This window comes from Piliocolobus tephrosceles, chromosome 11 (genome assembly GCF_002776525.5).
Source record: "Piliocolobus tephrosceles isolate RC106 chromosome 11, ASM277652v3, whole genome shotgun sequence".
Lineage (NCBI taxonomy): Eukaryota > Metazoa > Chordata > Mammalia > Primates > Cercopithecidae > Piliocolobus > Piliocolobus tephrosceles.
The window spans coordinates 19,709,116-19,722,060 of NC_045444.1; the positions used below are offsets into that span (position 1 = coordinate 19,709,116).

General features: G+C 42.9%; 2 protein-coding genes across 2 annotated transcripts in view; one reads left to right on the plus strand and one right to left on the minus strand.

Moving 5' to 3' along the window:
* The window catches only part of UBXN4 (UBX domain protein 4), a 40,891-nt gene extending 35,269 nt beyond the window's left edge, over positions 1-5,622 (plus strand). The window contains exons 12-13 of the mRNA XM_023193774.1: positions 466-668; positions 3,337-5,622. Of these exons, the coding sequence (XP_023049542.1) occupies positions 466-668; positions 3,337-3,475 (342 nt within the window). The 3' untranslated portion in view covers positions 3,476-5,622. The remainder of the gene's footprint in view (positions 1-465; positions 669-3,336) is intronic.
* Positions 5,623-7,517: 1,895 nt separating this feature from the next.
* The window catches only part of LCT (lactase), a 54,097-nt gene continuing 48,669 nt past the window's right edge, over positions 7,518-12,945 (minus strand). The window contains exons 15-17 of the mRNA XM_023193773.1: positions 10,331-10,554; positions 9,248-9,478; positions 7,518-8,225 (exon numbers count right to left, since the gene is read on the minus strand). Coding sequence (XP_023049541.1) covers positions 8,005-8,225; positions 9,248-9,478; positions 10,331-10,554 — 676 coding nt within the window. The 3' untranslated portion in view covers positions 7,518-8,004. The remainder of the gene's footprint in view (positions 8,226-9,247; positions 9,479-10,330; positions 10,555-12,945) is intronic.

Genomic DNA, 12,945 nt, shown 5'->3' on the forward strand with positions numbered 1-12,945 from the left:
ATATAATACACAGTATTATGCAATTATAATATTGTATATATAATACAGTATTATGCAATTATAATGTATATAATACAGTATTATGCAATTATATTGTATATATAATATATAGTATTATGCAATTATATTGTGTGTATATAATACACAGTACTATACAATTGTATATATAATACACAGTATTGTACAATTACTGTATATGTCATATACAGTATTATGCAATTATATATAATATACAGTATGCAATTATAATATTGTATATTATAATTTATCTTTAAAAACTTCTGGGAGTCTTCAGAAGTTTATATATACGTGAAAAACAGCAAAAGATATCATTTCACCCTCTTGAGGTAAACTAAAATCAGTAGGACCTCCTTTTCCAGATGAAAATTTCGTCTGGAACCTTGGGTATGATGTGGTTGTACTAATGTAGTCTTTATCTAGGTTTGTTTATTTCTTAATTTCTAGGCAGGAAGACCAACTGCATCCATGGTACACTCTTCCAGCGGAGACATTTGGACCTTGTTGGGAACAGTACTTTATCCATTCCTTGCCATCTGGAGATTAATTAGCAATTTCTTGTTTAGCAGTCCACCTCCCACACAGACTTCAGTGAGAGTAACATCGTCAGAGCCCCCAAATCCTGCATCATCTAGCAAATCAGAAAAGAGGTATCTGTGTGTGTTTTCCCCATTTATAAAATATGTAAGTCATGCCCAATATCTTTTTTAAAGTAAAAAATTGAGTACTTGCCTTTCTGTATATGTCCTCTCCAGTTCCCACAGTGGAGGAGAAAAACTCAGATGCTCTGAAACTGTATTATATCATCTCTCCTCAGCTTTGTAAAACCAATTTTATGGAAAGCAGCTTCACCTCTGTTGGTTTATTGTTTCATTCATTGAAGTTTCTTTATCCCATAACTATCAAGGCAGATTTTTTTTCTAGTAACTTCTTTCTTCCTAACCATGTTTTGCTTGACAAGAAATTTCATTCCATTAATTGTTCAGGGTCATCTTGCATAATTACTATAGATGAATTACTCTGCTTTGATAATTTTAACCCTGTTGGTTATTTTATATACTGGCTGATAGCCTTGTCTGGATCATTCAAAGAAGGACCAAATTGCAGAAACAGGTTATTCGTTTGAAAATTCTCCTTCAGAGAATTATTTTGGACTAATCCCTTAACCAGGAGGCCAGGGCCTGATGCAGTGGCTCACGCCTGTAATCCCAGCACTTTGGGAGGCTGAGGGGAGAGAATTACTTGAGCTCAGGCATTCAAGACTAGCCTGGGTAATATAGTGAGACCTTGTCTGTACAAAAAAATTTTTTTTAATTTGCTGGGAATGTGTCTGTGGTCCCAGCTATTTGGGAGGCCGAGATGGGAAGATCACTTGAGCCCTGGAGATTGAGGCTGCAGTGAGCCAAGATTGTGCCATTGCACTCCAGCCTTGGTGACAGGGTGAGAGTGAGATCCTGTCTCAAAACAAAAACAAAACAACATTTATAGTAGATAGCATGCAATGGTTAGGATAGTAATACAACACTGACAATTTTAACTCGTGTCTTTGTTAAGCTTTTACATATTTGAAACAGGTTAACGGGAAGTATTTTCCTAGAAAGTAAGATTATGCCCCTTTCTAATAATTACATAATAATGTAACTTACTGTAATGGACACCTCTGTTAAGCACTCTGTGAGGCCTTTTATAGGCATTATAACAAATCTTCACACCAGTCCTATGTGATAAGTAATAGAAATTCTTTCCTCTCTGCCTTCAGTGTGGAGAACCCCTAGTCATGTGTTTATGGATTCCATAGGTAATGACTTATAAAAATATTGGGCTGCTTTGTCCTTTATTTTATTTGATAACTATTAGGCAGAAAGACCAGTTATCTACTAAGTATATTACTCTAGTGAGGACACAGGGAAACTCAAACAAGGCTGAATCTTACAACTCTTAACTGAGCAATGGGTAGGAGCATTTAATACTGAATTACTGTAATACAGGATAGCTTGTTGTGTGTATTTTTTTTTTTTTTTTTTTTGAGAAGGAGTCTCGCTCTGTCAACCTGGCTGGAGTGCAGTGGCATGTTCTCGGCTCACTGCAAGCTCCGCCTCCCGGGTTCACATCATTCTCCTGCCTCAGCCTCCCGAGTAGCTGGGACTACAGGTACCCGCCACCATGCCTGGCTAATTTTTTTGTATTTTTAGTAGAGACGGGGTTTCACCGTGTTAGCCAGGATGGTCTCGATCTCCTGACTTCGTGATCCGCCCGCCTCGGCCTCCCAAAAGCAAAAGTGCTGGGATTACAGGTGTGAGCCACTGCACCCGGCCTGTTGTGTGGATTTTTAAAACTTTTTTTCAGGCTGGGTATGGTACCTCATACTTGTAATCCCAGCTCTTTGGGAAGCTGAGGCACAAGAATCACTTGAGGCCAGGAGTCTGAGACCAGCCTGGGCAACATAGTGAGATTCCATCTCTACAAAAAAAAATTTTAATGAGCTCTGTGTGATGATGGCGTGTGCCTTTAGTTTCAGCTGCTTGGGAAGCTGGGGCAGGAGGATTGTGTGAGCCCCAGAGTTTTGAGGCTGCAGTGAGCCATGATCGTGCCACTGCACTCTAGCCTGGGCAACAGAGGGGAGACCCTGTCTCAAAAAAAAAAAAAAAACAAAAAAAACACTTTTTTCAAATAAGAGAAAGATCTTAGATTGGAACAAAGGATGGAATAAAAGTTGTGTCAAAGACAGGGTGAAGCTTTGTGTTCCACTGTTATTTTTCCTTTTTTCTCTGTCCCCTCTAGAATTACAGAAGTCTATTGGCTTAAATTTTATCCTTGTACCTTTGTATTTTCAGATGAGGAAGTCCTCTTTGTTCTTAATTGTTTATAAATAAGTCATTCTTAAAGATTTTGTGAAGGATTAAAAATTGACCCTTTCTGTCAAGCTGACTGGAGCTTTGGATAGTCTCTAGGGTGCTAAGTTACAAATGTTTTAGTAGATATGTCAGCTTGCATAAATAACAAAGGAAAGATTAGTTGGCAAATGGTCACACTCCTCTAAAGCTTAGTAAGTCACTAAGAAACACAATGGAAATGGAATATATGATTTGGCTGGCTGGCTTGACTTAGAGATCAGATGAAGCTACACTACCAAAGACTACTAAAGTCTAGTACTGTGTTAGTAGATATAATGGTTTCCCATGGACTTTCCTTAGTTTAGATGGCATTAAAAGTAAAACTTAGTTGCCTGTAGTGATGGAAGTTGGAAGGAAACAGCTTGTATTACTGTTGTTTTTATTTTATGACATCTTCCCTTTGCTCCCTCTTTTGTCATATCAGGGAACCAGTGAGAAAAAGAGTGCTGGAAAAACGTGGAGATGACTTTAAAAAGGAGGGGAAAATATACAGATTAAGGACTCAAGATGATGGTGAAGATGAAAACAACACTTGGAATGGAAATTCCACTCAACAGATGTAGTGTGACAAGTATAATATGTGCAATAATCATTGTTTCTCTTATGATTTAATTCAACTAAAATTCTACTGGAGAAGTGGGACTGCTTTATCTTTTCCAATTGGTCTATAAAATGTCTCTCTATTCCTGCTTAGTGGGTGTGGGTTGAAGGTGTTGGTAACTCAGAAAAGTAAAGACAGGAAATAACTGTCTGCTAGGTCCTTGCTTATACAGCAACCACTGGCTAGAAGCCTAAAAGAACCAAAAAGTCTGCCGCAGCCTGCCTCCATCAGCTTCTTACTTAGTATTTCATATGCCCGTTAGCCCTGTGCTGTCAGATAACATGTTTTGTTTAGAGCTACTTTGCGCCAAGACTCTTAAGCCCAAAGGAACTGGTATGTCAGTGAGTAATCTGACTCTGTGTCAGAGCATTTTAACTAGCCAATCAGATGAGAATTTATGTTTAACTTCTCTTTTTGCTCATCAGCTGCAAGCAAAATCTTATAGTTTTTGATCTTTCTTAAACACTGAATAAAAAAACTTTCCCAAAAATTGGAATGATCTTATTTTTGCTTTGAGTTTTGTTATCTAGCATCTTTTTGTTGCACAGGGCTCTCTGTTGAGGTCCTATGTCTCTGTTTTGTTTTTTCCCCAGTATTGCCCTGGAGCTGTCTCGGGAAAGTAGCTGGCCACGTTACCTTAAATATCACTGAAGAAATTTTCTGACACACACAAACTGCTGCCATGTGACTTGTCTCCTAAGTCAGTGAGGCATCACTTTGTTTGCATAAAGTTGATGCAAAACAGCTGCTAGTCTGCAACCTAGCTTTCCCTCTCACCTTTAATTGAAGTTTTGTCCTCAGTAATTACAAGGACCTAGAGTACCTATGGGACAAGAAGTATAGACTAAAGATATGCCTTTAGTCATTTGGTTTTTCTTAAGTTGAGATTCTTATCTGACTTACATGTTACTTTATCCATATGTCTTTATTAGTGGAGACCACTGAACTAATGATGTTTGAAAACGGTTCCTCTGTTTTAGATTGGAAAATAGCACTCTTGAGTGGACATATGGAAAGACTGTGACTTTATTTTGTAATGAGAGGAAGAAATTTTCTCAGAGCAAACTTTCTGTTTTACCTGTGAAATAACAGCAACTTTTAAAAATGGTGACAGTGTTGGCAAGGAAACAGCAACACAGGCTACGCTGTTGGTGGAGTGAAAACCGGTATAATTCTGAAAAACATTTATCAGAAACTTAAAATATTTCATACTGTTTGATCCAGTAGCTTTTTCTAAATCATAAATGCAGACAACGTTTAGGTATAGACATATTCATTAAGTGTTATTTATTTTACTCAAGAACTGGAAACCAACTAAATGCCTTCTATAGAAAGTAATTTTTGATGAAGAGAGATGGTACAATACTAATTAACAACTTGGTTTAATATGTTTACTGAGCATCTGTTAAGTGTTGGGCAAAAGAAGCAGGATCCAGAGCTATAGGTACAGTGTGATCTCAGCTTTGCAAACACATTTTCTACATAGATAGTACTAGGTATTAATATATATGTAAAGAAAGAAAACACACCAAAATATTAATAATGGTAAGATTGGTTTATGTGATCTTAGTGGTATTTTTGGCACCCTTATATGTTTTCCAAATTTTCAGCAGTGATATTATTTCCGTAACTTAAAAAGTGAGTTTGAAAAAGAAAATCTCCAGCAAGCATCCCATTTAAATAAAGGTTTGTCATCTTTAAAAATACAGCAATATGTGACTTTTTTAAAAAGCTGTCAAATAGATGTGACTCTACTAATAATTATTAGAAATACATTTGGAAAAACATGGAGTACCTCAAGTCAGTTTGCCTTGAAAAATATCAAATATAACTCTTAGAGAAATGTACATAAAAGAATGCTTCGTAATTTTGGAGTAGGAGAATCCCTCCTCAATTTTGTATTTTAAAAAAGTACATGGTAAAAAAAAAATCACAACAGTATATAAGGCTGTAAAATGAGAATTCCTCCTCACCTCTTTACCCCAGTACTATTCTCCAGAGGTAATCTATTAACAGTTTCTTATGTAATTTTCAGAAAATTTGTATGCGAATATAAGCAAATATGTAATCTTTATTTTTTAAATAAATGGGATCATATTATATATTCTACCCTGCATCTTGCTTTTTTGCTTACATAGTCTTGAGATCTTTTCCTGTCGACACCGAGCTACCTCATTCTTAATGGTTGCATAGCATTCTACTTGATGAATGTTACTGCATTCAGCTTACTGTCCATGTTCTGATGACATTCAGTGGTTATTACACATTTTTGTTCTTCTATTATAAAAATTGCTACCGTAAGCAACCTTGGGTGGGAGGTATAGTCTTACTGGGAAAATACACCTTTTGAATATGTTTGTATAACTTGCTAAGTGAAAGAAGAGTGTTTGCAGTTTGGATTATTAAAGATGTTGTTGCATTGCCTCCTCTACAAACTGTGAATTTGAACCCCTACCAGCAGTCGAGAATGTCCATTTCCCACACCTTTGCCAGCACTGCGTTATCACACTGTTAGCTTTGTCAAAATGGTAGATGAGAAATGATACGCATCTTGTATGCATTGTATTTATCATGAATGAAGTTAGCATCTTGATGTTATTGATCAGTCTGACATTTTGAGAACTCTTGTGTATTGCTTGCCAATTTTTTTGTTTTCATGTTTTTCTTACTGATTTATAACACTCCTGTGTACACTAAAGCCATTTGCTAGCATATGTGGTAACATTTTCTCCCTTTCTTTTTTTTTTTTTTTTTTTTTTTTTTAGTTGGAATTTCGCTTTTTGCCCCGGCTGGAGTGCAGTGGCGCTATCTGGGCTCACTGCAACCACTGCCTTCTCCTGCCTCAGCCTTCCGCGTAGCTGGGACTACAGGCACCCACCACCACGCCCAGCTAATTTTTTGTATTTTTAGTAGAGAACGGGGTTTCACCGTGTTAGCCAGGATGGTCTCCATCTCCTGACCTCGTGGTCCGCCCACCTCAGCCTCCCAAAGTGCTGGGATTACAGATGTGAGCCACCGCGCCCGGCCAAGGAATGTCTTTATTAATCAATTTTAGAACCACCCCCACCCCTATCTGACGAACTTTTCCAGTCAATTATGAAGAAAAATGCTTGTGCACCACAAGCTCCTGACTGCCAGGTTGGGACTCATGGCGTTGAAACGTTTTGAGAGGGAAAGGAATGCTTACAAGAAGCAAATTTCAAGTATGATCATCCTTTTAAGACCAGCCCGAAATTACTCTGTTTTTACAAAACATTTTCCCAGCTATCTAGATGTAATATATGGGCCAATCAGGTGTTTAGGTGTTTCACACTGAGATTGTCTCAGCACATTTGAGGGGGTTATGAAGAACATCTCTGTCTTTGCTCCCACCACTGCCCTGGAAATGCTATGTGAATGGGTGAACACACGAAAGAAGCATTTGTGCTTTTCATTGCTGTCTCCAAGTTGTGCTTGCCAGAGACAATGAGACATGGTCCTTGGCCTTAAGAAGCTGATAGAGAAATACACAATTCCAGTATAGAAACTGGATGGTCAAGTTGTACTAGGGGATATTTACAAGTAAAGCAGACGAAGGAGAATCTGCCTGGGGATTTCAGGGAAGCCATTCAGAGGAGGAAGTACATTATTTCAGCTGGGACTTGAAGGCATTTTCAGAAGAAAGGGCATCCTAGGTGGAAGGAATAGCATTTGGGAAGACACAAACGAATACAGATAGTTGACCTACGTGCATTTTAGAAGTACCACAAATTGGGAAAGGAGGAAGGAAACAGGCTAAATGAACCAAGGTCAGATGGGAGAGAGCTGGGGATGGCATCAAAAGTGGCAGTGGGGGTGTTTGTGGGGTGGGAAAAGGCCACTTTCTGCATGTTGTGGTATTTGCCCCAAGGAATATAATGTCAACAGAAAGACTTGGTCTGGTGGGGAAGCTTAATGGGAACTCCAGATGGCTTGTGTGACTTCACAACTTCTCTTGAACCTACTTTCTCAAGGAGAGGCAACCATAGGAGAAAGAACAGTCTGCTGTTTTTATTTTCTGGAAAACACAAGATGTGAAGCTAGGGAGAGCTTGCAGAAGGGCAGAGATGATATTGCAGTCTATGCAATGGAGTTGATTTCTTCTTATAGAAAGGATTTTTATGGTTTTTACTCCCTTAACAACTTAACCCTTAACTCTGAAACTTAAAACAGCCCCTTAAGTTGAAGTAAGTGGTTCACAGACCCCACTAGACCAGTATCTGCATGTTTCTGCAAGAGCTACTTGCTCCTCAAATGCCCAAATGAAAGCTCTGATACTGGAGCAAGATGCAGATATTTCCATTTTAATCAGTAACTGGAAATCCTTCAAGATTAAAGTCGTCTCTAATGTTGCAGCAGGACTTTATGGAGAAGTCCAGCATGAGCAGAGTCCAAGACCCCAAGGAATTTGGTAGCCAGCAAAGGTAGATGAAGAAACTAGGCCTGCTTCACAGAACTTGAGGTGGTAACTCATCAGAATGAAGACACCGGGCTCAATTCCTGTTGGCTTGGTTGTGTTTTCCCTTGCTTAGAACGCTTGCAGTACTTGTATGAGAGAAATGCCAAGCCACAGACTCCAAGAAGCAGAAGAGAAAAGAGAACGTTCAAAGCTCTCTGTGCTTCTGCAGTGCCGAGCATTAGCCCCAGGAACCGCACCTCCTCCTCTCTCACGGGGCTGACGGTGGGTCCAGCATCTAGGAGAGGACACAGGGTGGTTGGTGCTCTGGCACTGACTGAGTTCTCAGATCTCTGAGACCCCAGCAGAGGCTGCACGGTACCCCAAATCTGCACAGCCATTGATGGGTTGCTGAGGTGGAGGTACCTACCCATCCCCTTTCACTGTGTGTCAGGAGCCACTGAGTGAAGTTAAGCAGTTGTATTTTTTAAACATCTCTATCAGCAATTAGAATACAGGTTGAATATCCCTTATCCGACATGCTTCCTTGGGATCAGAAGTGTTTCAGATTTGGGATTTTTAAGATTTTGGAATATTTGCATATGCATAATAAGCTATTTTGGGGATGGGACCCAGGTCTAAATATGAAATTCATGTATGTTTTATATGCAACTTATCCACATAGTGTGAGGGTAATTCTATATAACATGTTAAATAAGTGTGTGCATGAAACAAAGCTTTAACTGTGTTTTGACTGTGACCTGTTGCATGGGGTCAGGTGTTGAATTTTCCATTTGTGTTGTCATGCCAGTGTTCAAAAAGTTTCAGATTCTGCAGTATTGTGGATTTTGAATTTTCAGATGAAGGATTCTCATCAGGATGTATAATTGAAACTGGATAATTGTCATTTATATTTGTGTAGTGATTTATACTCTTTCATTTAACAAATATGGGGTACCCACATAGTGCAGGCATTGTACTTTCATGGTCCTTTTATTTGATCCTTGTAACTGCCCAGAAGCATGTGCCTAGTTTCTTATCTATGGGTGCACAGCAAGTTAGTGGTAGGGCTGCAAGAAAAGTCTAGACCTGCTTATTCCCAGACCAGGGCTCTGGTTTCTAGGTGTAACATTGACCCCAAGTGTCCTTTGTTCCACCCCAGGAAATGTCTGGAGCATTCAAAGAAAATAAACATTTGTTGAATGAATGAAGGAGATGGAGCAGCAGAGAGGAGGGAAATTAGAAGAAAACAGACTGAGAGAGGCCCTTCCACCTGCCCCTCACCCTTAGGCTTTATTTCCTCCCAGAGCCACATCTCACCTTCTGGCTGGTGGAGACAAGCGTGAGGCCCTGTAGCGGGGTCAGGGAAGCCATTGCATCGGACCACAGAGGCATAGAACTTGGCTGATGCCTTGGGGATCCTTGGCAGAGAAGGGTCACTGTAGTTCACAAAATGCAGACCAAATCTCTCTGAAAAGCCTGTGGACCACTCAAAATTGTCCGTCGCACTCCAAACTGTGTATCCTCGAAGGTCCACCTTGTCCTGCACAGCTGCTCAAACACATAGGGCTGTGCATAAGTTTCCTATCTCAGAAGGCACCTTCCTGCCAGGCCTTCGGAAGCCAGGTCTGCCTACTGCGCTCCCCACCACCCTCACAGATGGTGGTAAGCTTTGGCTTTAGCTTTGTAAGAAAGCTGCCCCTTCCTCTGCATGCAGTGTTAGTGGGTCCTCTGTGGATGGAGATGCAGAGCCACCAGCATCTTTCCGGAAAGGCTCAGCCCTGAATGGGAGTCGGGAACATGGGTGGACTAATTCTCCCGGGCTACACTTCTATCCATGACCTTGGTCAGTGCCTTAGAATGTTAATGCTCCTCCCTATAGAACATAGCCCTTAGATGGAATAGATTTCAGCTGGGTAGGATTAATCTAATCATTTCCTTTGCTGGTGCATTGCTTGCTCTTTTACTCAGCATTTGTTCCAGTCTCTTATCCTCATGGTCCCATCTCAAGTTGCTAGGGCTGAGCCAAGAGCCTCACACTTTGGTTTGGAGACCAAGAGATCCCACAGGCAACCACACAGCCTACTCCTCCTGGGCCCTACCCAGACCGTTCTCAGGAGGGCACTGCTGTTCTGACATCAGGGAGGATCAGGGGGAGCAAGTGACTCAGGCCGGGAACTAGAGTTTGGTGGCATCAGGCCACTGGGCTTGCTTGCTGAGCTTAGACATAGGAAGGAAAAAACTCAGAGCACAGCCCTAAAGCAAGGCTTAAACCCAACAGGAGCAAGAAACCTTAGCGTTCTTTTCTTACTGTGGCCCAAGGACACTGTATCACCCTCCTGCAGATGGCAGATGTTTCCAAGAGGGAAAGGTGCACGCTGGGGAGGGGTGGGCCCGTCGTACCTTTGAGGGCCTCGTTGATGTAAGTCTGAAGGTAGTATATCCTTGCAGTGTCATTGAGGTCTGTTTCTTCCCGCTGGGACACTCCATTCTCCGTGACGTAAATCGGAGGGTCATTGTATTCCTCCTTTAACCAGTTCAGGATCCTCCTGAAGCCAAAAGGCGTCATCTTCAGCCAGACGGAGCCAGAGTCTGGCCACGAGCGATCTGCGATGGTGGCAACTCCTCTACAAGTTCAAAAACTAAAGATGAGGTATTGTTACGTAAATCTCAAGAAGCCCTTTACATGAAACACAAAACAGGACCTAGACCAGGAAAAGCCTTAGGTTTTGTCTGGCCTTAAGAATCATACTAACCCCAGAAGAATCAAATTGCCTCAAATTCTCCTCCTTTTGCTGGTTCTAGCTGCCTGCACTCTGCTGGTGTAGCACTGGACAAGCCACTCAGCTCTCCGCCCTTCAATTTCTCTGCCCGTGCAGAGCATGTTCTTGCTCATGGAGCCCAGCCCTCCACTACTCTGAATAGGTGGCTCCTTACAGCAGCTATGAAAGGCTCTGGGTGTCCCCAGCTCCAGACTTCCAATGGACACCAATGCTGTTCTCCAGAGAATGGGCTCCCCCAAGCCACCCGTGTCTAGTCAATGCCACATGCAGACCACGGGTGTGGCCACAGACATCAATACTTGGGGCCCTGCTTTGTGTGCTGACAGGCAGCGGACAGGCTGGCACCTCCTTCAAGTGTCCAAGAGCCTGGCCTCTCTCTTCAGTGATGGACAAGGAGAGGGGACAGCTCCTGCCCCAGGGGTGCCTGCTGGGGGAGGCCACAGAAGCCTGATCCCCTGTAGTCACACATGTCAAATAAGGACCAAGCATTTAGACACTTCTTACACTCAGATCCTTCAGGAAAAAAAAAAAAAAAAGTTAGTTTTATCAGCACCTGGCTTTATCTGACTCAGCTGAATTGAATGTGGGCCATTTCATAAGCACAAGTGGAGGTCTCCCAGGAGACAGCCCCAGGGCTGATGAGAGGGAGGGAGAATCAGAAGGAGTAGAAGGGTGTTCTGGAGTCTCCTCAGCCCCCTTGGTGAGCCTGACCCGGGGGGGTTTCAGGATGCAGTGGGAGTGGAGGGGCTGGTTTTCAAAGAAAGAACCTGAACACAGTCAGAGCTACTGGCGTGGAAAGATGCTTCACAGAAAAGGAACAAAATGAGATTTTCTGAAAATGGCAGATAGGAGACAGGACTTAGGTACAGCTCCCACTTGGATGGACAGAACAGTGTGTGGAGACTCACGTTGTGAACTGTCGCTCCAAGAACTACTGCAGGAGCATACCAGAAAAACCGAAAGAATTCACAGACCCTTTGAAAGAAGCAGAATGCTGCTGCAAACTCCATGAGACAGCTACCAAACTGTGAGTTCCCACAGTGTGCGAAGGGGAAAGTCTGCCTCTGAACACACATCCTCTCTGGGCACCTGAACATCCAGATCACAGGAGAAGGATTTAACCTTACCTAGAATGCAAGTGGATTTAGGGAGCCAAGTGAAATGTAAAAGTAGAAGCAGCAGTAGGAAGAGCCCTGTAGCCACTCCCGGTCCCCAGTTTGAGCCCAGGGAAGCCATTCCTGACTTTATCCTACCGGGGTTCTTGGGGAAGGGAGCCAGTGGAATTAGGGAGGGGAAGGATGAAGGAAGCTTCTAGCTGAACTTAATTTCAACTAGAAGCATGAATTTTCCTGAGCAGAATCTTGGGGGCAAACAGGAAGTGCAGATAAAAGCACAGAAGCCACAGTCAACAGTGTGGGCGGGTGGGGAGGGGCAAGGCCTGAAAGCCCTGCTTGCTTTCTCAGAGAGGAGGCTTGTAGCCCGGGGTGAGAGCTCTGCCCTGCGCACTGTTGGCAGGGCACGGCAGGAGTGAGACTGGCCTTGCTGGCTGCATGGTAGCTGGGTGAGGCTTGTGACTGCCAGTTTTCCCACTTCCCTAGCAACCTGTATGACACAGCAGAGGAAGCCATAATCCCCCTGGGAACAGAACTCCACTGGCCTGAGAACCAGCCCCCTATTCCCCCACAGCGGTCGCAGCAAGCCTCACCCAAGGAGAGTCTGAGCTCCGACATGCCTAACGCTGTCCCTACCTGATGGTCTTTCTCTACCTTTGCTGGGAGCTGAAGACAAAAGACATGAACTCTTAGGAGTTCTATGGCCCCGCCCATCACCTGAGACACCCGAATACTTACCCTGGCCAACGTAGGGCAAGCTTATAATCCCCCTTCTACTACTGCAGCTGGTGGCACCAGAAGGGGAAAGCACCTTGAAAGTGCCACCATGAAAGTGCCACCTCCTCTCTTGAAAGCATCACCTCCTCTCTTGAAAGTGCCACCTCCAGGCCAAACGCGGGGGCTCACGCCTGTAATCCCAGCACTTTGGGAGGCCGAGGCGGATGTATCACGAGGTCAAGAGATCGAGATCATCCTGGCTAATATGGTGAAATCCCGTCTCTACTAAAAATACAAAAAATTAGCCGGGCGTGGTGGTGGGCGCCTGTAGTCCCAGCTACTCGGGAGGCTGAGGCAGGAGAATGGCGTAAACCCGGGAGGCGGAGCTTGCAGTGAGCTGAGATCC